The 26,308-nt window shown below is 42.1% G+C and overlaps 1 protein-coding gene across 1 annotated transcript in view; it reads right to left on the bottom strand.

Moving 5' to 3' along the window:
• Positions 1-26,308, bottom strand: part of LOC145351047 (tetratricopeptide repeat protein 7A-like) — a 252,791-nt gene that overhangs the window by 187,941 nt on the left and 38,542 nt on the right. Inside the window, exons 6-8 of the mRNA XM_080200649.1 lie at positions 23,619-23,697; positions 14,503-14,663; positions 10,489-10,552 (exon numbers count right to left, since the gene is read on the bottom strand). Coding sequence (XP_080056775.1) covers positions 10,489-10,552; positions 14,503-14,663; positions 23,619-23,697 — 304 coding nt within the window. The remainder of the gene's footprint in view (positions 1-10,488; positions 10,553-14,502; positions 14,664-23,618; positions 23,698-26,308) is intronic.

The following is a 26,308-nucleotide window of genomic DNA, read 5'->3' as shown; positions in this document are numbered from 1 at the left end:
GGTAGGGCCTGGGTGGGATTGTAGTCAGTGCAGGCTCAATAGGCCAGATGGCCTCTTTCTGCACTGTAGGGTTTCTATGATTCTAATATGGCCAAATTCTTTGTTTAGTTGGATAGTGACGTAGTTGATTCTGAGACCAGGGTCCTGAACCGCAATAAAAGTAATTGTGATGGTATGAGGCATGAAGTAGTCATGATGGACTGGGAAACATTACTGAAAGGAAAGACAGCGGACAGGCAATGGCAAGCATTTAAAGAACTCCAGAAGATGTTTATTCCTGTTTGGCGCAAAAGTGCTAAGGGAATTGTGGCCAAACCATGGCTTACAAGGGAAATTGGAGATATTATTCAAGGAAGAAGCATACAAATTGGCAAGAAAAAGCAATAGGCCTGAGGATTGGCAGCATTTTAAAATCCAGCAAAGGAGGACAAAGGGGTTAAATAAGAAGTGAAAAATAGAGTATGAAAGTTAGCTAGCAGGGAACATAAAAATTGACAGTAAAAGTTTCTTTAGGTATATGAAGAGAAAAAGATTGACAAAAATGAATGTAGGCCCCTTACAGTCAGAAACTGGACATTTCATAGCCGGGAATAAAGAAATGGTTGAGGAACTAAATTTGTACTTTGCTTCAGTTTTCACAAAGGAAGACACGAATAATGTACCAGTAGTTCTGACAGAAACAAGTTTTATTGAGAAGCTGAAGAAAATTAGCATCAGTAGAGAAATTGTTTTGGGGAAATAGATGGGATTGAAAGTGGATAAATCTCCGGGTCCTGATAATCTTCATCCCAGAATATGTAAGGAAGTTGCCCTGGAAATAGGAGATCCATTGATAGTTATTTGGCAAATTCTTTGGACTCAGGGGTGGTTTCTACAGATTGGATGCTACAACTAATGTAAGTCCACTTACAGCTAATGTAAGCCCACTATTCAAAAAGGGAGGTAGAGAGAAAATAGGGAACTATAGGCCAGTGAGCTTAACATCAGTACTGAAGAAGTTGCTAGAATCCATTATCAAGGATTTCATAACTCAGCATTTGGAAGGCAGTGATATAATCAGACAAAGTCAGCATGGATTTACAAAAGAGAAATCATGCTTGACGAATCTACTGGATTTCTTTTGAGTAACTAGTAGAGTTGACTGAGGAGAATCAGTGGCTACAGTTTATTTAGAGTTTCAGAAGGCTTTCAAGAAGATCTCATACACTATTATGTAAAGGTAAAGCACATGGGATTGCAGATAATACCTTGAGATGAATAGAAAGCTGGTTAGCAGATAGGAAGCAAAGAATTGACATAAATGAGCCCTTTTGATTGCGGCACCCCAATAGCCAAGGATCTGTGCTAGGACCCCAGCTGTTCATATTATATATTAATGGGTTGGAAGAGGGAACTGAATGTTTTATCTCCAATCTTGCAGATGATACAAAGTTGGGTTGGAGAGTAAGCTGTGAGGAGGATGCAGAGATGCTTCAATGTGATTTGGACAGGCTGAGTGGATGGGCATATGTGATGGTAGGTGCAGTATAATGTAGATAACTGTGAGTTATCCACTTTAGTAGCAATAATATGAAGACATTTTATTACTTGAATAGGGGTATATTGAGAGAGGTGGACACTCAGTGAGACCTTGGTGTCCTCATGCATGAGTCACTGAAAGTAAGGTACAGCAGGCAGTAAAGAAGGCAAATGGTATATTAGCCCTCATAGTGAGAGGATTTAAGGATAGGGATAGGGATGTTTTGCTGCAACAGTATAGGACATTGACGTGGCGTATTATCTGCAGTTTTGATATCCTTATCTGAGGAAGGATGTCCTTGCTATAGAGTGAGTAAAATGAAAGTTTACCAGGCTGATTCCCGGGATGGCAGGGCTTACATATGAAGAGAGACTACATGAGTTAGGATTACATTCACTGGAGGTTATATTCACTTGTGTAACGAGACAGGAAGAATTAGGGATCTTGTTGTGAGGGATCCTCTTGGGTTGAGTTTTTGATGCAGATGGAGGATGAGAAAGTAGGGTCCCGAACCTGTGTGTCCTCTGTTTGAACAGAGGGGAGTACGATAGGATGAGAGAGGAATTGGCGAATGTAGATTGGGGGCGCAGATTGGTTGGTAGGACGGCTGAGGAACAGTGGAGGATCTTTAAGGAGATCTTTCTTGGTGCTCAGCAGAAATATATTCCAATGGTAAAGAAGGAATGTAGGAGAAGGGATAATCAGCCGTGGTTATTGAAGGAAATAAAATTATTAAATTAAAAGCTGATGCGTTTAGAGTGGCTAAAAGTAGCGGGCGAGTAAAAGATTGGGAGAGGTTTAAAAATCAACAAAGAATGACTAAGAAGTTGATAAAGAAAGGAAGGATAGACTACGAAGCTAAACTAGCACTAAATATAAAAAAGGACAGTAAGATTTTTTATAAATATATAAAGAGGAGGCTGGCTAGAGTGAATGTTGGACCCTTAGGGGATGAGAGGGGGGATTTAGTGGTGGGAGATGAGGAAATGGCTGAGGCCTTAAATAAGTTTTTTGCCTCAGTCTTCACAGAGGAAGATGCAAACAGTTTGCCGGATATTAAAGATAGAAGGATGGTAGGAGTTGAGGGCCTGAATGCGATTACTGTCACTAGAGAGGTAGTGCTTGATAGACTAATGGGACTGATGGTGGACAAGTCCCCAGGACCGGATGGAATGAATCCCAGGGTTCTGAAGGAAATGGCAGAGGTGACAGTAGATGCCTTAGTGATTATTTACCAAACTTCGCTGGATTCCGGGGAAGTGCCGGAAGATTGGAAAACGGCTAATGTTATGCCGCTGTTTAAAAAAGGTAGCAGGCAAAAGGCAGGGAATTATAGGCCGGTTAGTTTAACGTCTGTTGTTGGAAAAATGCTTGAATCCGTCATCAAAGAAGAAATAGCAAGGCACCTAGAAAAGAATGGTTTGATAGAACAGACGCAGCACAGATTCGTTAAGGGGAAGTCGTGTTTGATGAATTTATTGGATTTCTATGAGGATGTGACTAGTGAGGTAGACAGAGGGGAACCGGTGGATGTGGTGTTTCTCGATTTTCAAAAGGCGTTTGATAAGATGCTGTACAAAAGGTTACTTCAAAAGATTAGGGGGCATGGAGTTAACATCCATGTTAGCGTGGATAGAGGATTGGTTATCTAATAGGAGGCAGAGAGTTGGTATCAATGGGTGCTATTCTGATTGGCGGTTGGTGACTAGTGGAGTGCCGCAGGGATCAGTGCTGGGGCGTCAGCAATTTACCATTTATATAGATGATCTGGAGGAAGGGGCTGCTATAGGGTAACGAAATTTGCAGATGACACAAAGATGAGTGGAAAGTCTGCAGAGGGATCTGCATACGCTGAGCGAGTGGGCGAGGACCTGGCAGATGGAGTACAATGTTAGCAAGTGTGAGGTTATCCACTTTGGCAGAAATAATAGTAGGAGGGATTACTATTTAAAGGGCGAAAAGCTGCAGCATGCTACGGTGCAGAGAGACCTGGGGGTCCTTGTGCATGAGTCACAAAAACCCAGTCTGCAGGTGCAGCAGGTGATCAAGAAGGCGAATGGGATGCTGGCCTTTATAGCGAGGGGGATATAAAAGCAGAGAGGTCTTGCTGCAACTGTTCAGGGCACTGGTGAGGCCACAGCTGGAGTACTGTGTGCAGTTTTGGTCTCCGCACTTGCGCAAGGATATTTTGGCCTTAGAGGGAGTGCAGAGGAGGTTCACTAGGCTGATACCGGAGATGAGGAGGTTAGACTATGAAGTGAGATTAAATAGACTGGGTCTGTGTTCGTTGGCGTTTAGAAGGATGAGGGGGGATCTTATAGAGATGTATAAGATAATGAAAGGGATGGATAGGGTAGAGGTAGAGAGATTCTTCCCGCTCAGAAAGGACAACAGGACTAGAGGGCACAGCCTCAAGATAAGGGGGGGGGGGGTGCAGTTTAGAATGGAGTTGAGGAAGAACTTCTTCACTCAAAGGGTGGTGAATCTCTGGAATTCTCTGCCCGTTGAAGTGGTGGAGGCTACCTCGCTAAATATATTTAAGTCATGGGTAGATAGGTTTTTGACAGACAAGGGAATTAAGGGTTATGCGGAGAAAGCGGGAAAGTGGAACTGAGCCACTTCAGATCAGCCATGATCTTATTGAATGGCGGGGCAGGCTTGAAGAGCTAGATGGCCTACTCCTGCTCCTCTTTCTTATGTTCTTATGTTTAGAAGAGTGAGGTGGGATTTCATGGAACCTTATAAAATTCTAACAGGGTAGATTCATAAAGAATGTTCCCAATGGTGGGGGAGTCCAGAACTAGGATGGTAGTTTGAGGATAAGGGATAAACCATTTAGAACTGAAGTGAGGAGAAATTTGTTCACCCGGAGGATGCTAAATGCATGGAATTCACCACCACTGATTGTAGTTGCGGCCAAAACGTTGTCCGATTTCAAGAAGGAATTAGGTATAAATGTTGGGGCTCAAGGTATCAAGGGATATGGAAGGAAAGGAGCTTGAATTCTATTATCAGCCATGATCAAAACGAATGGTGCAATAGCCGTGAAGGGCAGAATGGCCTACTCCTCCTTCTAGTTTCTATGTTGTCATATCCCAGAAAATAGAAATGCTGTCTACAATTATTATTGCAAGTATATTTATGATTGCTAACTATATTTAAAGTGGCCTTTAAATCTGTAAGAGGAATATTGCTTATTTGGAACTGAAACAGTGATAAGTTAGAAGTTAAAATAGCTTCCTTTCATTTTTAAATATTGCTCAACTGTTAATGGTTAAGCAATTTCATTTTGTTAGAGTTATATTTAAACTTTGTCATGAATACAGATTCTTTTGATATAGAAATTCCAATTTTGTCAGTGGAATCAATCCTGGAGTGGCAGACCATTCCTCACATTTTTGCCAAAAAGGAAATATTGTTGGGATCCAGTCTGGTTTCCTAATATAATTTGGGATTCTGATCTAGGACCTCAACACACATTTCCTCCTCTGCAAACTTGAGGTTCTACTCTCCGCAGATCTCATTTTCCTTTCACACCTATGCCCACTGACTTACATTGGCTCCTTGTCAAGTAATATCTTGATTCTAGAAATCTTGTTCTTATTTCCAAAACCCTCCATGGCTTCTGCCCTCCCTACTGCTGTAATCTCTGCCAGTCCCACAATACTCCGAGATATCTAATTCTTGTTTCTTGTGCATTTCCAATTCTATTTGTTTTACAACTGATGGCTGTGCCTTCAGCTGCCTAGGCCCCAAGTTCTGGAATTCCCGCCCTACACCTCTCTGCCTTTCTCCATTATGTTGTGCAATGATCCTTGTAGAGACCGATAACTTCGAAAAATGAAATTCTAACTTCCAGTTGATGGGATGACATGACAAATTCCGTGTTTTAAGGCTTTTACAGTAACAAACAGACCAAAAGCATGAATTTTGTAGGCAATTTCTACTTTTAACCACAGAACACAACTTTTCCCTTTTACTTTTAACACAACTATGAATCCACACCACAAATATGCTTTACACTGTCCCTTAAGTAGTCATTCAATTTTCCCAGACCCAATCCAGAGAGATTCTCAACTTCCCTAGGGCTTCTTTCTGTTCCTTTCCAAACGGTAACTATAATCCCAGAAATGTTTTTCATGATGACGGTTTTTTCTGGTGGTTCTCCCTCTAAGGCTGGGCAAATCTTCCAGCTACATTTCAAATCCTCATGAATTTAGCTTTTCAATCCAACCCAGAACACCCATATTGAATCATAGAGATTTTCGGTCTCTAACTGCTTCCTCTCTCCTGAATCCTGGCAGACTAAATGTGTTTCAAGAATGCCTTAAAAATCTCTTCCTCTCTCAAAGCCCATCTCCATGGCACCATGAATCACATAGGCCTTGTAACCAGGCAAAAAGGCTGATTAACTATCCTTGGGACCTCAACTCTCTTCTATCCTGGAAGTAAATTAACAGTTCAAGACATAACCATTTAAAACCTGACATTCTCAACACCTTTCTGGGTCTTAGGTGACTAGCAGTCCAGCCACTACAAATACAGATGCTTCTGTCATAGTTCTCAAGTGTTAACATCCTACATTTTCTTTCCAGCAAAGCAACCCAAGCTTTCCTTTAAACATGAATGCCATTCTACCCAGGCCTGTTGATTTCAAAACAGGCAATATGACCCCCTTCATTTTACCCTAAAGGCACAACCTCAAAGCAACAATCTTACAACCCTCATACTTGCAATAGTTATTCTATAAAACCTATTTCTTTGACCATTTTTCATTATCTGACCTAATATCTCCTTACGTGGCTCATTTATGTGAAGCACCTTGGAGAGATTTAACTACCTTAAAAGTTGCCGTGTAAATAAAAATGTATTTATTGTTGTTACCTCTGTCTTTTTATTGGAATTGAATTTAGTTACCAAAATGTTAAGCAGTGGAAATAGTTCTTTACTTTTTAAAATCACTCATAATTATTAAATCTCTTAAACTTTTTTAAAATTCTAAATAAAAGAAAAAGAGATCCAGTTTCTCCAATCAATCAATGCCATTACTACACAAAGGAAGTTGAGAGCACTGTTCACTGTCCTGGCTGGGAATATCAAACAATCATCTCTAATCTGAAGGTTCAGTATCACAACAAATTGTCTATTTACTCAGTGAGCTGAGGAATTCATTACTGAAGATGCATTTTATTGGCAAACGCACATCTGGATAAAAAGAATGGCTGTTTATATTTTTTATCCTTTCATAAGCTGACATTTTTTTAAATGCTATACTATCTGACCTTTAACATATGTATATATATTTAAAAATATTATGAAATCTGCAATATAGCAGGGACTCTTATTGAATCGTGCCTTGGAAGAGCAAGCATATTTCTTAATCAGAAATGAAATTAAGACATGCAAAAGAAAAAGAAGCATGAATGATAAAGCACTGGAATGAGTAATCATCCTTATTCATGTCCTATTGTATTGTTGGATGGGCAGAAATCTATAAAATGAAGAATGGACACACGACCAGTTCACGATGAGAACATTATTCCAAATTAGAATCAATTTACTTGCCACCAATTTATATTTATGTCTCTGAACCTACTTTAATTTGAACTAATAGTCTCAATTTACTTTATCTGTATTACGTAATTCTTTGTGGAGCTGAGATTCTCTACTTAACCAATTTTTTTTTAAACTATAGAGCTGTAGCTTCTCTTTCCATTCCTTTTTCTCATGAAATGACTCTTGTGGTGAGGGTGTGCAGAAAACCAACAAGATTCGACACCTTTCTAAAAACTGCTGGTATCTGCTAAGTGCATTATAAACTCTTGGCATTAATCTGTTGCCTTGTTCTATATTGCTCCAATTGTAAAGCCAAAATGCTTTTTCACAATGTATTGATCCTTTGCAAGCTCCCTTTCTGACTTTAAAATCTAATTTAAATGAGGAAGGCAGTGGCGAAGGGGGCACTGTCGCTGGACTAGTAATCCAGTGTAATGCCCTGGGGACTCGAGTTCAAATCTCATCATGACAGGTGGTGGAATTTGAATTCTGGAAAATCTGGCATTAAAAGTTTAACGATGACCATTAAACCATTGTCAATTGTCCTCAAAACCCATCTGGCAATTTTTTTTTAAGAACAGAGATGAGGAGGAATTTCTTCAGCCAGAGGGTGGTGAATCTATTGAAGGCTGTGGGGGCCAAGTCATCAAGTGGATTAAAGACAAAGATAGATAGGTTTTTGATTAGTAAGGGGATTAAAGGTGATGGGGAAAAGGTAGGAGAATGGGGTTGAGAAACTTATCAGCCATGGCTGTATGGCAGAAGACTCGATGGGCCGAACAGCCCAATTCTGCTTCTAAGAACATAAGAACATAAGAACATAAGAAATAGGAGCAGGAGTAGGCCATCTAGCCCTTCGAGCCTGCCCCGCCATTCAATAAGATCATGGCTGATCTGTCGTGGCTCTGTTCCACTTTCCCACCCTCTCCCCATAACCCTTAATCCCCTCTCTTATCAAAAACCCATCAACCCGCGTCTTAAAAATATTTAGCGAGGCAGCCTCCACCACTTCAACGGGCAGAGAATTCCAGAGATTCACCACCCTTTGAGTGAAGAAGTTCCTCCTCAACTCCATTCTAAACCGCCCCCCCTTTATCTTGAGGCTGTGCCCCCTAGTCCTACTGTCTTTTTTGAGCAGGAAGAGTCTCTCCACCTCTATCCTATCCATCCCATTCATCATCTTATACATCTCAATGAGATCTCCCCTCATTCTTCTAAACTCTAACGAGTACAAGCCTAGTTTATTCAGCCTCTCCTCATAGCTCAACCCCCTCAACTCCGGTATCAGCCTAGTAAACCTCCTCTGCACTCCCTCCAAGGCCAAAATATCTTTGCGCAGGTACGGCGCCCAAAACTGCACACAGTACTCCAGCTGCGGCCTCACCAATGCCCTATACAGCTGCAGCAAGACCTCCCTACTTTTATATTCAATCCCTCTCGCTATGAAGGCCAGCGTCCCATTCGCCTTCCTGACCACATGCTGCACCTGCAAGCTGGGTTTTTGCGACTCATGCACAAGGACACCGAGGTCCCTCTGCACCGTCGCCTGCTGCAGTTTTTCGCCACGTAAGTAATAGTCCTTCCTACCAAAGTGGACCACCTCACACTTGCCAACATTAAATTCCATTTGCCATTTCGTGGCCCATTCGCCCAGCCTATCTAGATCCTTCTGCAGACTCTCCACACCCTCCGCACAATTTGCCGTTCCCCCAATCTTGGTGTCATCAGCAAATTTCGACACCCTACACTCGGTTCCCTCCTCCAGATCATCTATATAAATGGTAAAAAACTGAGGCCCCAGCACCGACCCCTGGGGCACTCCACTAGTCACCACCCGCCAATCCGAATAGCACCCGTTGACCCCCACTCTCTGCCTCCTATTTGACAACCAATCCTCTATCCACGCTAACACCCTACCCCCAACTCCATGTCCCTCGACCTTCTGCAATAACCTCTTGTGAGGTACTTTGTCAAACGCCTTCTGAAAATCCAGAAAGACCACATCCACCGGCTCTCCTCTATCCACTGCCCTAGACACATCCTCATAGAACTCCAGTAAATTTGTCAGACACGACTTCCCTTTCATGAAACCGTGCTGCGTCTGCTCTATCAAGCAATTCCCTTCAAGATGCCTCGCAATTTCCTCCTTAATGACAGATTCTAACATTTTACCTACCACAGACGTTAAACTAACCGGCCTATAATTCCCCGCCTTTTGCCTGGCACCCTTCTTAAACAACAGCGTAACATTAGCCGTTTTCCAATCCTCCGGCGCTTCCCCGGAATCCAGCGACGTCTGGAAAATAACCACCAAGGCATCCACTATCACCTCCGCCATTTCTTTCAGAACCCTCGGATGCATTCCATCCGGTCCTGGGGACTTGTCCACAATCAGTCCCTCCAGTCTGTCGAGCACCGCCTCTCTAGTAACATTAATGTCATTAAGACCCTCCAGTCCTACCACCTTTCCATCGCTAACACCTGGCAAATTATTCACGTCCTCCTCCGTGAAGACAGAAACAAAAAAGTTATTCAATACCTTAGCCATATCCCCATCCCCTACCACTAGGTCCCCTTTCTCATCCTCTAAAGGACCAACGTTCACCCTAGCCAGCCTCTTCCTTTTTATATATTTATAAAAACTCTTGCTATCCTTTTTTTATATTAAGCGCTAGCCCAGCTTCATAGTTTCTCCTACCGTTCTTTATCAACTTCTTTGTCAATCTTTGTTGACATTTAAACCTCTCCCAATCTTCTTCTCGCCCACTACTCTTAGCTACTCTAAATTCCTCCGCTTTTAATTTAACACTTTCCTTCACCTCCTCCATTATCCACGGCTATATCCTATGGTCTTTATGAAGTAAACTCTTAACCCAAAGCCAATGCTCTGCACATTTACATTTATTTCGTGCTTCAAAACTTTTCCTTCCACTTGCAATTTTCAATTTTTTTCTATCCTCTGTTACAATTGCACAGATATCTTGCATCCCCGAGTATTTAACTAAAGACACTTGTTATTGATATACAGATCTATTGAGTGGCAGAAAGCTTTTCAAACATGAGGGAAGTGGAAAGCATTGCAGCCAAAGGTTAATTTGTTCCCTGGCCTTAACATCCACAAACTTTACAGCAGGATAGCAACAGGTAGTGTGATTGTTGTACTCTACACAATGAAATTAAATGAGCAGAAAGCAACAAAGAGTTTGTACAGAGTCAGTACGTATTACATCACAAGAGAAAGAGATTTGGAGCTGCAGGGTACTTTTTTTGTTTAAAAAAAAGACACTCCATTATAAATGCAGCCAGGCTTCTCCTGATGGCTCAGTTGATAAGCATAAGACCAAGTGCATGAAAAATTTATGATTCAGCAGAAAAGATTAGAATTTTTATTCTCAGTTAACAGTGTAGCTTACCATTGACTCGCTGATTAGAAGTAGTAGGAGTACTTCTTCAACAATGTCCCGTGGGCAGAAGAGACTGAAAAAAAAACAAATACTGAACTGAACTAGGTCAAATTCATACTGCTTGATTTCTTTCTTTCACTGTCAGAACAAGGCCAGTAACTATTCATCACTGATAAAATGCCTCCTTTGAAAATGACATAAACACATAATTCAGTGCCTTTCAATGAGCATGCTGTGAAGCACCTTTACATTTTGTCTCTGTTCCTTGCTACACAATTGATGATGATTAAAAGATACAGGCACTTATGGGTTCAGTGCACAAATTAACCATATGGTGGAGTATTGATAAGTACAGATCAAGATAGCTCCAAGTTTGATTGTTGCTTTGTGCTGAGTTGGCTGATCCCAACCACAGAAGGCTGAGGGGTACTATTTCTTGATCTCAATGTCCTTGGGCTGAGGGACCAAAAACCAACATTGCTGTTCCTACAAAAGCAAAATACTGTGGGTGCTAAAAATCTGAAATACAAACAAAAGTACTGCAAGTTCTCAGTAGATCAGGCAACACTTGGGAAGAGAAACAGAGCTTACATTTCAGTTTGAGATCATAGCTGCTTCCTGACCTGCTGAGTATTTTTGTTTTTATTTCAGACCTCTACTCCTGATACAGGTCCAATAATAACTGCTGGAAACTGATTGCACATCAGATGAGTATAGGATTCATCTCACCTACTATACATATTCATTGTCAAACAGTTGTTTTTCATTGTTTAAGCCCAAACAGAAGAACAATGGCCAATGGAAAAGGAGACAATTGTAGAGGAAATATGGGTGATATACATTTTCCAAAATAACGGCTAGCTATGGAATATGTTTGCAAATTCCCTTCCTTCATCTTCCAAAATTGCAACCCCCAACCGAGAGGCACTATCTGTACACAGACCAGAAATGGAACCTGAAACCTACTCCTTCAGATACCATGCCCTAAAAGGGCATTGGCTGAATCATAGAACCCTACAGTGCAGGAAGAGGCCCTTCAGCCCATTGAGTCTGCACCAGACACAATCCCACCCAGGCCCTACCCCCATATCCATACACATTTGCCCATGCATCCCTGGACACTGAAGGGCAATTTCTGAACATGGCCAATCAACCTAACCCGCACATCTTTGGACTGTGGGAGGAAACCGGAGCACCTAGAAGAAACCCATGCCGACACAAGGAGAATGTGCAAACTCCACACAGACAGTGACCCAAGCCAGGAATCGAACCCAGAACCCCAGAGCTGTGAAGCAGCAGTGCTATCCACTGTGCTATGGTGCCACCAATGACTATGGACTAATACTGGATTAGTCCATGGTTTTGCTTGGCAAAGTAATGCAGTGGTCTGCCATTACCTTCTCCAATGTAGCGGACCAGGAAACTCTTCCAATCTTCCCCCCTACCATCAGACATATAAGGAGTGGTTGGGGTGTGGAATGCACTGCCTGCTGTGATAGTGAAGTCAGACACTTTAGGAACTTTCAAGCAGTTATTGGATAGGCACATGGAGCACACTAGAATGATAGTGAGTGGCATAGCTTGATCTTGGTTTCAGACAAAGCTTGGCACAACGTCAAGGGCTAAAGGGCCTATATTTTGCTGTACTGTTCTATGTTCTGTGATTTACAAGCTTGAAACAAACTCAAAAATGTTAATTCTGCTTCTCTCTTTACAGATGCTGCCAGATCTGTTGAGTTTTTAAGCATTTTCTGTTTTTATTTAAGATTTTCAGCACCTGCAATATTTTGCTTTTATGAAAATTGACCTTTTTGGCCATATTATGGACACACCTTCCATGGCCATCAAGACCAGAAGTGGCACTTGAACACAGAGCTTCTGGTCCAGAGGTATAGGGACACTACAGCTGCATGACAAGACTTCCCCTTCTAGCTCTGCACATCTCAAAACATACCAAGTGGTGCATTTACTCATTGACTAAAAATTTCATTCTCTGTAAATTTAATTAAGAATTGGGGTTCCTTGAAATCCCACACCTTCATCAATGCCTTTTTTGGGTTTATCTTTTCACAAAATAACCAGAGTACAGCAACAACATAGAACACTGCAATATAAATTGTAAAGAAATGAGAGTTAACCATGAGTGATAATAAAGATTATAAGTATACATTAAACTCATAGTGAGGAAAGACTCCACTGAACCTGCAGAAAAATAACCAAAACACAAATTGGTATTAAAATTAATCCAGCTGTGTTAAGATGAAGAATTCAACAAACTTCTAATGTTTCTGTGTCTGGGGATCAAAACTGCAAACTTCAGTTATTGCTTTCTGCTAAACCTAATAGGGCAGTTAACATAAATCATTGCCAACCACAGTTCAAAATGACAATTCCCCTTACTATTCCTTACATCAAATTAACTTCTATGTCAAAAGTGAGAAAATATCATTTCACACTTCACATGCTAAAACATGTTATATAATTGGAAGCAATATGAAAATATTTGTGTCCAACTGCTCCAAACTTGAAATAACAACTAAACAATCAAAATTTTAAATGTAAATCTATGGATATGATGCAGAACCAGAGAGCCAGGTTAATGCTCTGGGGATACAAGTTCAAATTCCACCATGGTGACTGGTGGTATTTGAATTCAATTAATAAATCTGGAACAATCTTCAATTGTTGCAAAAGCAAAACATCTGGTTCGCTAATGTACTTCAGGGAAGGAAATCTGCTGACTTTATCTGGTGTGGCCCACATGTGACTCCAGACCCACAGCAATGTGGGTGAACTGCCCTCTGAAATGACCAAGCAAGCCTAATTACCCAGTTCAAGGGTAATGAGGGATAGGCAGAAAGTTCTTGTCAGCAATGCCTACATCTGATCATTGTCAAACATAACCCAGTGTGAGATTTATTGATTGTCATGAAAGACATTCTTCACAGTGAAATAAATCTGCATCTTTTTGCATTTTTGTCATATTCGTCTCCTTGACTCTATGCCCTCAGGGGCAATTTTCCCAGGTCACTGCACTGCTTTTGTTTTGCGGTCTCCCCACTGGGTGCTATGGCCTTCATATGTCTCTGGCAGCCAGGTTTCCAGCACAGTTGGGGCTGCAGAGTGGGAGGGAGAGAGATCAGGGCTGCGGTTGTTGAGGCTGGCCCAGGCATGTTCGGGGGCCAGCAATCGGAGATTTTCCAGCATTTTCTCTTTTGGTTTCACACCTTCCATTGTAGTAGATAATATACATCTCCCAGCACAATTGGAGTATCCTCCCCTTGAGGCAGAATTTCCATCCCATTGTAGCAAGACATGGGAAAAAAAATTAAAAACAGCAAAACTATGGGAGTGAATGTATTATTTCTTTGCAGAATGCTTAGTAAGTTGCTAACAGGAGCGAGCTAACCTGCCAGAGTTTTATTCTGTCCACACATGTGCATGAAAGAGACTAGAATCTGTTTTTGTGATACTGATGTGGAATTTTTTTGTACGTGGGTGTGTTTTGTGGGAGGATATAAAGAGAAAGTGACTTGAATTTGACATAACTCACAGTTAATGCAATCATCTTAACATTCTTTTAAGGACTTTCTACCTCCAAGTCTTTTTTATTCATTTGTGGGACGTGGGCGTCGCTGGCTGACCAGCATTTATTGCCCATTCCTAGTTGCCCTTGGAGGACAATTCAGAGTCAACCACAATGCTATAGATCTGGAGTCACATGTAGGTCAGACCAGGTAAGGACAGCAGATTTCATTCCTTAAAGGATATTAGTGAACGAGATGGGTTTTTCTGACAATCGACAATGGTTTCACGGTCATCAGCAGCTTCTTAATTCCAGATTTTTTTTATTGAATTCAAATTCCACCATCTGCCTGGGTGGATTCAAACCCAGGTTCCCAGAACATGAGCTGAGTTTCTGAATTAATAGTCTTGCGATAATACCACTAGGCCACCGTTTCCCCGATCACTTCACATGATTTGGAAATGAATTTTAAAAAGAGCAAAAATAAAATCACATACTTGTCTCCTTCATAGAGCTGAGGACTACTGGTTGGTGTGGTCAGAAAAGGGCTACTGTCCTCACTTTTGAGCAGTTCAGGAGGTGGGTCTGAAAATGGATTCCAGTAACTGTCCTCACAAAGATTGTGTAGAAGCACCTCAGCCAGTTGCTTGGCTATTGTCTAAAGGTGAGAAAACAATGTAGTTGTTTAAAATACAAACACAACACTTTCCACAATAAATCACTGAAAAATGCCCCAATAAAAAAAATGTTAATATTGCAGTTATAACTGCTATAAAAAGGCTGAATGAACTTGTGTTTAAGAACTGAACTGAAAGTTAAGATGTGAATATAAAAAAGGGGTGATCGTAAACAATATGAATCACTTTGTATTCTATGCTGTTATGACCATCAAAATAGCACCTGGAAAAAACAGCCATTCTTAAATAATGAGGCTGTAGAATTTCACTCAACTATTTTGTGGTCAGGAAAAGTGCAAAACTTAATTCAGATGTGTAAATAGTATGGATAGCACCCCTGATACCAATCAATGCAAACGATAGCGTGAAAAGACAAAATAGCTTTTTGAAATTCCATGTTATGTTCTTATATCAATTGCAAAGTGTTTGAGGTTTTGTACTTCAAATATTCTAAGGTTCATAATGTATTGAAAGCTTTATAATTCAAAGTTTACTCAGCGGCAGCACACCCAACTCAAGTCAGAAGATTGTTAATTTAAGCCGTACTCAAGACTTTGGGTGGAATTTTACCAGCACCTCCACCCATGGTTCACACAATCTCACCCAAGGCCAACACAGATTGCCACTTGCCAAGCCTCGGCCACCCTCAGAATTGGAGCGAGTGTGCAGGTAAAATTCCAGCCTTTATCATACAGAACAAATATTATGCTAACTTTTAAATGAGAGATTAAGTCTGGTCCATTTGCTCTTTCAGGTGGGTACAAAAGATCCAATTGCACCATTTAGAGGAACAAAAGATCTCCCAATGTTTGCCAACATTTATTCCTCAATCAACATCATTTGGGCAGCATGGCAGCACAATGGTTAAAATTGCTGCTTCACAGCACCAGGGACCTGGGTTCGATTCCTGGCTTGGGTCACTATCTGTGTGGAGTTTGCATGTTCTCCCCATGCCTGAGTGGGTTTCCTCTGGGTGCTCCGATTTCCTCCCAAGTCCAAAAATGAGTGGGTTAGATGGATTAGCCATGCTAAATTGCCCCTTTGTGTTGGGGGGGCTAGTTAGTTAAATGCATGTGGTTATGGGGATAGGACCTGAATGGGATTGTAGTCAATGCAGATTCGATGGACCGAATGAGAAGCAAGAGAGGAAATTGCTGGGGACTGAGAGAAATCTTTGTATCTTCACTGGCTACAGGGGAAGTCATGATGTGGAGATGCTGGCGTTGGACTGAGGTAAGCACAATAAGTCATCTCACAACACCAGGTTAGAGTTCAACAGGTTTATTTGGTAGCACAAGCCACAAGCTTTCAGAGAGCTGCTCCTTCATCAGGTAAGTGGAAGTTCTGTTCACAAACAGAGCATATAAAGACACAAACTCAATTTACAAGATAATGGTTGGAATGCTAGTCTTTGCAGGTTATCAAGTCTTAAAGGTACAGACAATGTGAGTGGAGAGAGGGTTAAACACAGGTGAAAGACATGTGTATTGTCCGCAGCCAGGACAATTAGTGAGACAGTTAGTTCGCCAAAGCAGCCTTCATGCCACACAACACAGAATTGCTGAGCAGAAACCGATAGCCAAGTTCTGCACACGAGGACAGCCTCAACCGGGATCTTGGGTTCATGTCACACTATCTATAACCTCCACACCTTGCCTGGGCTTACAAAAATCTCACTAACTGTCCTGTCTGGAGACAATACACATCTCTTTAACCTGTGCTTAACTCTCTCTCCATTCACAGTGTCTGCACCTTTAAGATTTCATTATCTATAAAGACTCGCATTCCAACCATTATTTTGTAAACTGAGTTTGTGTCTTTATATGCCCTGTTTGTGAACAGAACTCCCACTCACTAGATGAAGGAGCGGTGCTCTGAAAGCTTGTGGCTTGCACTACCAAATAAACTTGTTGGACTTTAATTTGGTGTTATCAAATTTCTTACGAGGGAAGTCCCAGAGGATTGGAGAACAACCAATGTTGTTCCTTTGTTTAAGAAGGGTAGCAAGAATAATTCAGGTAATTACAGGCTGGTGAGCCTTACGTCAATGGTAGAGAAATTATTGGAAAGGATTCTTCAAGACAGGAATTACTCCCACTTGGGAATAAGTGGACATATTAGCGAGAGGCAACATGGTTTTGAGAAGGGGAGGTCATGTCTCATTAACTTGCTCAAGTTTTTCGAGGAAGTGACGAAGATGATTGATGAGGGTAGGGTAGTGGATGTTGTCTACATAGACTTCAATAAGGCCTTTGACAAGGTCCCTCATGGCAGACAGGTGCAGAAGATAAAGTCACATGGGATCAGAGGTGAGCTGGCAAGGTGGATACAAAACTGGCTCAGTCATAGAAGACTGAGGTAGCAGTGAAGGGTGTGTTTCTGAATGGAGGGCTGTGACAACTAGCGTTCCCCAGGGATCAGTGTTGGGACCTTTGCTGTTTGTAATAAATGACTTGGAGAAAAAACGTAACTGGTTTGATTAGTAAGTGTACAGACAACTCAAAGGTTGGTGGATTTGTGAATAGCGATGAGGATCTTCAGAGGATACAGCAGGATATGGATCGGTTGGAGGCTTGAGCGAAGAGATGGAAGTTAAAGTTTAATCCGGACAAATTTGAGGTAATGCATTTTGGAAGGTCTAATACAGATGGGAAATATACAGTAAATGGCAGAACCTTTAAGAGTATTGACAGGCAAAGGGATCTGGGTGTACAGGTACACAGGTCACTGGAAGTGGCAATGCAGGTGAAGAAGGTAGTCAAGGCAGCATACAGCATGCTTGCCCTCATTGGCCGGGGCATTGAGTTTAAAAATTGGCAAGTCATGTTGCAGCTTTATAGAACCTTAGTTCAACTGCACTTGGAATATAGTGTTCAATTCTGGTCGACACACTACCAGAACGATGTGGAGGCTTTGGAGAGAGTACAGAAAAAAATGCCAGTATGTTGCCTGGTATGGAGGGCATTAGATATGAGGAGAGGTTGGAGAAACTTGAGTTTGTTTTCACTGGAACGACAGAGGTTGAAGGGCGACCTGATGGATGTCTACAAGATTATGAGGAGCATGGATAGAGTGGATGGTCAGAAGCTTTTTCCCAGATTGGAAGATTCAATTACTAGGGGGCATAGGTTTAAGGTGAGAAGGGCAAAGTTTAAAGATGTATGAGGCAAGTTTTTTTTTTAAACACAGACAGTGGTAGGTGCCTGGAACTCACTGCCGGGGGAGGTAGTGGAAGCAGATACATTAGTGACTTTTAAGGGGCGTCTGGACAAATACATGAATAGGATGGGAATGGAAGGATATGGTCCACAGAAGGGGAGGGGGTTTTAGTTCAGACGGGCAGCATGGTCGGTGCAGGCTTGGAGGGCTGAAGAGCCTGTTCCTGTGCTGTAATTTTCTTTGTTCTTTGTATGGCCTCCTTCTGCTCTGTAGGATTCTACGTTTCTATAAGAAGGGATGAACTGATCATTTTTCTCACTGTTGTTTCTAGGCATTGGGTTATGCAAATGAACTTTAAGAATTCATTTACGGGATGTGGACGCCACTGCCAGCATTTATTGCCCGACTCCAATTGCCCTCGAGAAGGTGTTCGTGGCCTGCCTTCTTGACCACTATAGTCCTGAGGTTTAAGTACAACTCATAAGAACATAAGATATAGGAGTAGAATTAGGCCGTTTGGCCCTTCGAGTCTGCTCCGTCATTCAATTGAGGCTGATAAGTTTGTCAACCCCATTCTCCTGTCTTTTCCCCGTTAGCTCTAATCCCCTTACCAATCAAGAACCTACTTCTGTCTTAAAAACACTCAATGACCTGGTCTCCACAACCTTCTGTGGCAATGAATTCCAAAAAGTCACCACCACCTGGCTGAAGGAATTCCTCCTCATCTTGGTTCTAAACAACTGTCTTTTTACTCTGAGGCTGTGTCCTTAGATCTCCTGCTAACAGAAATATCTTCTCCACATCCACTCTATCCAGGCCTTTCAGCATTCTGTAAGTTTCAATGAGGTACCCCCCTCATCCTTCTAAACGCCGTTGAGGGCGGTACAGTGACAGAGTGGTCAATACTGCTGCCTCTCAGTGCTAGGGACCTGGGTTTGATCCCATCTTGGGTCACTGTCTGTGGAGAGTTTGCACATTCTCCCAGTGTCTGTGTGGGTTTTCTGGGTGGTCTGGTTTCCTCTCAGTCCAAAGATATGTGGGTTAGGTGGATTGGCCATGCCAAATTGCCCGTAGTGTCAGGAGGACTAGCTAGGGTAAATATGTGGGGTTGTGGGGATAGGGCCTAGATTGGATTGGTGTCGGTGCAGGATAGATGGGCCAAATGGCCTTTCTTCGCACTGTGAGATTCTATGATCTATATTGTATGAGTACAGACTAGAATCCTCAATCACTCCTCATATTCCAAGCTTTTCATTCCTGGGACCATTCTCGTGAACCTCCTCTGGACCTTTTCTAAGGCCAGCACATCCTTCCTTTGATACAGGGCCCAAAATTGCTCACAATACTCCAAATGTGGCATGACCAGAGCCTTATAAACCACAGCCAGTATTTTACGATCTTGTTTGAGCAAGGCTTGTAAAACCCCGCCCGAGGCTAACGGAGAATTCTGTTCTGCAAGCTGTGCAGGGTTTTGGGACATCCTGAGGCCGCGATGTGTGCTCTATAAATGCAAGTTCCTTCTTCACGAAGTACAAATAGAATGGAATGAAATAATTTCTTGTGAGCAACCAGCATTGGCATACTATCCGCATTTAATGTCATGACGAGTTTCCCTAACGAATGTGAAACATTAGATGGAACTAAGCCAAATCGATTGTAAAGGTATTGTAAAGACCCAGCTAGAAAACAAACAGGAGCTTCCCAACATATTCACAAAAGTTCAAACAACCACCAAAATTCTAGTTATTCAAGAAAAGTGCTGATTATAAACTTATAACAAGTGAAACCAAGTCTATGTATGGGCTTTACAACTAAAACTTCAAATATTTCCAATATTTCTTCAAATGCATTAAACAAAAAATCTGAAAGGGAAATCCTTGCTGATAGCAGAAATTGGAAATATTTCAACTGAAAATTATCAACCTTTTACTTTAGAAATGCTAACTCCTGTTTAATTTGAAATCATTTGATACTTCAAGATTCATTGCTTTACATTTTTAACCTTAAAAAAGGAAAAGTAAACTGTATTTGAATTTTCCAAAGATCAGCTTGACCATAATTTTCATAAAATTTTCATATGGGTGGCATGGTAGCACAGTGGTTAGCACTGCTGCTTCACAGCTCCAGGGACTGGGGTCAATTCCTGGCTTGGGTCACTGTCTGTGCAGAGTATGGACATTCTCCCTGTGTCTGCATGGGTTTCCTCCGGGTGCTCCGGTTTCCTCCCACAGTCCAAAGATGTGCAGGTTAGGTTAATTGGCAATGCTAAATTGCCCCTCAGTGTCCTGGGTTGTGTAGGTTAGAGGGATTAGTTGGTAATATATGGGGATAGGGCCTGGGTGGGATTGTGGTCAGTGCAGATTCGATGGGCCGAATGGCCTCTTCCTGCATTGTAGGGTTTCTATGATTTCTATGAAAAGTGACCTTCACAATCACAATCTCACACTATTTAACTTCATTATCCTTAAGCACAGAGTCACATCCTTATCTCCCCATCCTTTCACTGAAATTCTCATCCTTCTCCTAGCCAACTCAAGTTGGTTTTCTTCTTCCACTCCTCCTCCTGAAGCTTCTTCCCATTTAAGATGACATTTTTTGCATGTCCTTCCCACTCACACCGACAAGCTTCACCTCTCAAAACAGCGTTATTTTTCTTCTCAATTCGTGCTGTCACTCTTCTCTCTTCCCTCCCAATAACCATGGCCCTCTCCATTCCCACTTCGTATTCTTATTCCTCTTCCTCTCTAAATAACAACCTGCACTTTTATAGCAGCTTTAGCATAACCAACGTTCAGGTGCTGCTTCCAGACTGTCTTCTTTCCACCTCACCTTGATTGCCATCCATTTGTTCCCCACATTATTTGTTAACTTTTTATTACTGTGCCAATCTTGGAGTCTTGTACACTGTATGCAGAAACTCTGTTCTCATGAGGATCTCCACCTGAACAATGCAATAGCCAGAATCTATTCCATTAGCAATAGGTTTCCAGGTGCAGTTGAGGAAGAGGAAACTTAATATGTTAGAAAGCAGCATGCGAGTTCAAACTCCTGTCTGTACCAATTTCTGTGAGCTCATCTGAGATGGTATTAGGGCTAATATAAACTGGCTTCCATGTCCCTAGGGTTTCTGGAAATGTAATCTAAGAATTTCATTCCCAATCCCTATCTAGTGACTTCTTCTAAAAAGGGCTCATGTCGACAAAACATGTAGATCGATCAGGTTTTGCTGTGAGTTCTTCTAATCTCCAGATTCAAATAAGATCTAAGCTTACAATTCAAAAACAGTCTCTCACATGAGCTATTAGAACGTGGCCAACATTCATAGGGTTAAGGGTCATATCAGAGCACTTTTAGAAAAGAAAGGTTCTTTAAAAATTTAGTTGTTCTTCTGAAAAAAAAAGAGGGGAAAATGGAACTTTTTCTCAAAGATAATCATACAAAATTTCAAACCTGTCCGAGCTGAAAATTAAAAAATACAAATTAACAGAAAATAAAATGGCTACGCGAGATGTCAGTGAATAAGTCAATACTTGAAGCCTCGAAAACACCCTCCAGAAAAGATAGTTGATTTGACTTATATGCTAAGTTTGAAGGTGAACTGCCAATGTGAGTGTGACCATTTTAAGATATCAGAGAGTTGACATGTCATACTCCCACACATCTTTGCGGGACAGACCATACTGACTGCTTGATCCCTTTCATCCAATCATCAGGTACAGTAAGTAAAACACACATTTGTGGATTGAAAAATTGAGACTGACAACTACTGTGAACATAGCATTTTGTAGCTCAAAAGGGGTCAACTTATACATGCATCACAGAATTGTTACTATACAGGAGGAGGCCTTTTGGCTCATCATGTCTCTGCCAGCTCTCAAAATGAGCATTATGACTAAGTGCCATTCTCCTGCCTTTTCCCTGTGGTCTTGCACATTGTTTCTATTCAAGTAACCACCAAGCACCCTCTTGTCTGCTTCGATTGAACCTGCCTCCGCCACAATTCCAGGCAAGGCATTCCAGACCTGAACCATTCTTTGTGTGATAAGATTTAGGTTTTTCTCACATCACAATTGCTTCTTTTGCAAATTACTTTAAATCTGGGCCCTCGTGTTCTTTATATGACTGGCAACAACGTCTCCCAATCTACTCTGTCCAGTCCCCTCAAGACTTTGAACATTTGTATCAAATCTGCTCTTAGCCATCTGCTTTCCAAGGAGAACAGTCCCATTCTCTCCCATCTATCCTCATAACTGAGTATATGTAAAAACTTAATTTTTGGGGCTGAAGAAACAGAACTATCTTAAGTGCCAGGACGACTTCACAGTAATAATAGATGTGCTTAAGGAACCTCTTACTAACACCACCTACTGGAATGAGAGTATATTTACTTCAAACAAAGACTTAATCATCAAAACAAAAAATCCTTCACATTTGCTTCACACTGAATTTCAATCACTATTCTTCACTACTTTAAAAAGGCCAGAAGAGTAAAATTTAGGCTTTAAATTAATTCAGTCGCAGCTGCATTAATAAGTATCATAGAATCCCTACAGTACAGAAGGAGGTCATTCAGCCCATTGACCCTGCACTGACAACAATTCCACCCTAACCCCGTAACTCCACATATTTATCCCGCTAATCCCCCAAAACTAGGGTCAATTTAGCATGGCCAATCAACCTAAGCCACACATCTTTGGACTGTGGGAGGAAATTGGAGCATCCAGAGAAAACCCATGCAGACACAGGGAGAATGTACAAACTCCATGCAGACAGTGACCCAAGCTGGGAATTGCATCCGAGTCTCTGGCGCTGTGTCACCATGCCGCCCCCTTCTTACGTATTCACTTAAAAGATATCCAGGAGAATATGGAAAAGCTGCAAATACATTGACAATACTGATCACATCAACACCCCTTTGGCAGTATATAAAATTAACCCCACTTTACTGTTACATCTCTAGCATCCAATCAAAAGAAGAGTGCATCAACTCAAATGTCAAGCTCTAACATGTCACTATTTGCACAATGAATGATTTTAACCGAATCCACTGCCACCAAGCCTTTCAGAAATTGCAAACTATATAAGTAGGATGAAGATACTGGTTCTGTAAACAAGCACGAGGCCATGTGAAATGGGTTGATAGGTTTTTGATAGGCAAGGGGATTAAGGGTTATGGGGAGAGGGCGGGAAAGTGGAACTGAGACACGACAGATCAGCCATGATCTTATTGAATGGCGGGGCAGGCTCGAAGGGCTAGATGGCCTACTCCAGCTCCTATTTCTTATGTTCTTATGAAATGCCACTGAAATTAGAAAAGTCTGTAATACCCATTTGAAACTCTTCACACTAATGGCTAATTGCTCTGACACTCATAACCTCCTGCAGTTGAGACTGCCTGATCAAAATCTATTATGTCAACTTGTAGCTAATACAAGATTTCATAAACATTATTGAAGAATTATTGCTCCACGTCATGGGCATAACCAGACATACAACATTATGACATTCAGCTTCAGGCTGCACTATGCATCATCAACCACGTACCAAAAGGTTTGTATGACATAAATTAGTTGACATAATACTGCTATATGAAACATTGCATGAGGAATGGTGCACATTGTTCGAAGCTAGCCAGTTGCTGTGGAGAGTTGAAATGGAATATCGGTCAGTGTGGAGATGCAGTCTTGGCTCTTGCTTATCTTACTAAAGAATGTGCTGAATACGTTCAGTCGCTCCAGAATTAAAAACTTTGAAAAATGTTTTTTATTCAGTCTCACCATTCTGAAATTCTGTGTGGCTCTCGTTTCCATAGCTCTTAAAGTTTCCCGAATTCGTTTTACTCCCTTGACTATGTCCCTGTGAAAAAAAACACAAGAGATGCATTGCTGCGATAATTCTGAAGAATCGTTTCCCTACATTACAGCAGTAATAACTTAAAGATAATTCATTACCTATAATGGACTTTGGGACATTCCAATGTTGTGAAAGACACTTCAGAAATGCAAGTCCTTTCTTTACTTCCACACCTTTCAATAATCATTAAAAGTTAGTGAAAGGCACAGTTATTTGTTATTATTTCACAGGTTATAGGACTCAGTAATTAGATCAGCATTTATACTGCCCAGACCCAACTGCCCTCGAGAAGGTGATGGTGAACTGCCTTCTTGAACTGCTGCAGTCCATGTAGAGTGTTTGAATTCATTGCCACAGAAGGCTGTAGAGATCAGGCCATTGAGTGTATTTAAGATAGAGATAGATAGGATCTTGATGGTAAGGGGATGAGGACTTGTGGAAAAAAAGTGGGAGAATGGGATTGAGAAGGCAGAGCAGACTCGATAGGCCATCTTGTAGATGGTACGCACGGTACCACTGTGTTGGTTGCAGAGGGAGTGGATATGGTGCCAAATAAGTGGGTGTCAGGTTTCTTGAACGTTGTTGGAGCTGAACTCATTCAGGCAATTGGAGAGTATTCCATCATACTCCTGACTTGTGCTTTGCAAAAAGTGGAGAGGCTCTGGGCAGTGAGAAAGCAAATTACTCTCCACAGAATTCACAGGCTGACCTGTTTGTAGCCAGTGTTTATACAGCTGGTCCAGTTCAGTTGCTGATCAATGGTAGCCCCCCCATGATGTTGATGGTGGGAGATTCAGCAATGGTAGTGTTATGGAATGTCAAGGGGATATTGTTGGTTTGCCTTTTGTTGGACACGGTCTTTGCCTGGCTTTGTGTGGCACAAGTGTTACTTGCCACTTATCATGATGTCCAGGTTATGCTGCACAGAGTCACAAATAGTGCTGAACATTGTGCAATCATCAGCAGCGAATATCCCCACTTCTATGATGGAGGGAAGGTCACAGAATCATAGAATCACTACAGTACAGAAGGATGGCACTACTATTGCTGAATCTCCCACCATCAACATCATGGGGGGGCTACCATTGATCAGCAACTGAACTGGACCAGCTGTATAAACACTGGCTACAAGCAGCCTAGGAATTCTGTAGAGAGTAATTTGCTTTCTCACTGCCCAGAGCCTCTCCACTTTTTGCAAAGCCATTCGGCCCATCATGTCTGCACTGACCACAATCCCACCCTTGCCTTATCTTCATACATTGACCCTATCTAGTCCCCCTGATACTAAAAGGCAATTTAACATGGCCAATGGACCTAACTTGCACATCTTTGGACTGTGGGAGGAAACTGGAGCAGCCAGAAGAAACCCACAAGACACAGGAGAATGCGCAAACTCCACACAGACATTGACCTGGCTGGGAATTGAATCTGGATCCCTGGCCCTGTGAGACAGCAGTGCTAACCACTGTGCCTCCAAGCTGCTCTTCGAACATGTACCAATGACAGACAATAGGAGTGGGAGAGATTCCTGGTCAGTCATACGATAGAAACAGTTTGGAGCCTCTCCCATCACTATCTATGGTTCCACAGGTAGTGGATATAAAAGTTTCTGTTGCCACAGCAGCATGGATTCCTTGGAGGGGTCTGGGTGGCAAGTGTGGATCAGATTGGTGCCGACAGCACAGGGTTCAATTCCCATTCTGGCTGGGGTGGATTTGGGTTCTGTCTCTTTGCTCTACCTACGGTGGAGATCCTGACATTGTGGGTCAGACCAGCCTTCAGGTAGAGAACACAACAATAAGAAGCTTGTGTGTTCATGGCTCCCAGTATTAAGAACATAAGAACATAAGAAATAGGAGCAGGAGTAGGCCATCCAGCCCTTCGAGCCTGCCCCGCCATTCAATAAGATCATGGCTGATCTGTCGCTGCTCAGTTCCACTTTCCCGCCCTCTCCCCATAACCCTTAATCCCCTCTCCTATCAAAAACCCATCAACCCGCGTCTTAAAAATATTTAGCGAGGCAGCCTCCACCACTTCAACGGGCAGAGAATTCCAGAGATTCACCACCCTTTGAGTGAAGAAGTTCCTCCTCAACTCCGTTCTAAACCGCCCCCCTTTTATCTTGAGGCTGTGCCTCCTAGTCCTATTGTCTTTTTTGAGCGGGAAGAGTCTTTCCACCTCTATCCTATCCATCCCATTCATCATCTTATACATCTCAATGAGATCTCCCCTCATTCTTCTAAACTCTAACGAGTACAAGCCCAGTTTATTCAGCCTTTCCTCATAGCTCAACCCCCTCAACTCCGTTATCAGCCTAGTAAACCTCCTCTGCACTCCCTCCAAGGCCAAAATATCCTTGCGCAGGTGCGGCGCCCAAAAATGCACACAGTACTCCAGTTGCGGCCTCACCAATGCCCTATACAGCTGCAGCAAGACCTCCCTACTTTTATATTCAATCCCCCTCGCTATGAAGGCCAGCATCCCATTCGCCTTCCTGACCACCTGCTGCACCTGCAAGCTGGGTTTTTGCGACTCATGCACAAGGACCCCGAGGTCCCTCTGCACCGTCGCCTGCTGCAGTTTTTCGCCTCGTAAGTAATAGTCCTTCCTACCA

The sequence above is a fragment of the Carcharhinus amblyrhynchos genome, chromosome 12 (assembly GCF_965287045.1).
Source record: "Carcharhinus amblyrhynchos chromosome 12, sCarAmb.v2.hapA, whole genome shotgun sequence".
In the NCBI taxonomy this organism is placed as follows: domain Eukaryota; kingdom Metazoa; phylum Chordata; class Chondrichthyes; order Carcharhiniformes; family Carcharhinidae; genus Carcharhinus; species Carcharhinus amblyrhynchos.
Note: the sequence above shows the minus strand (reverse complement) of the source record. Positions and strands in the feature narration are given on the sequence as shown.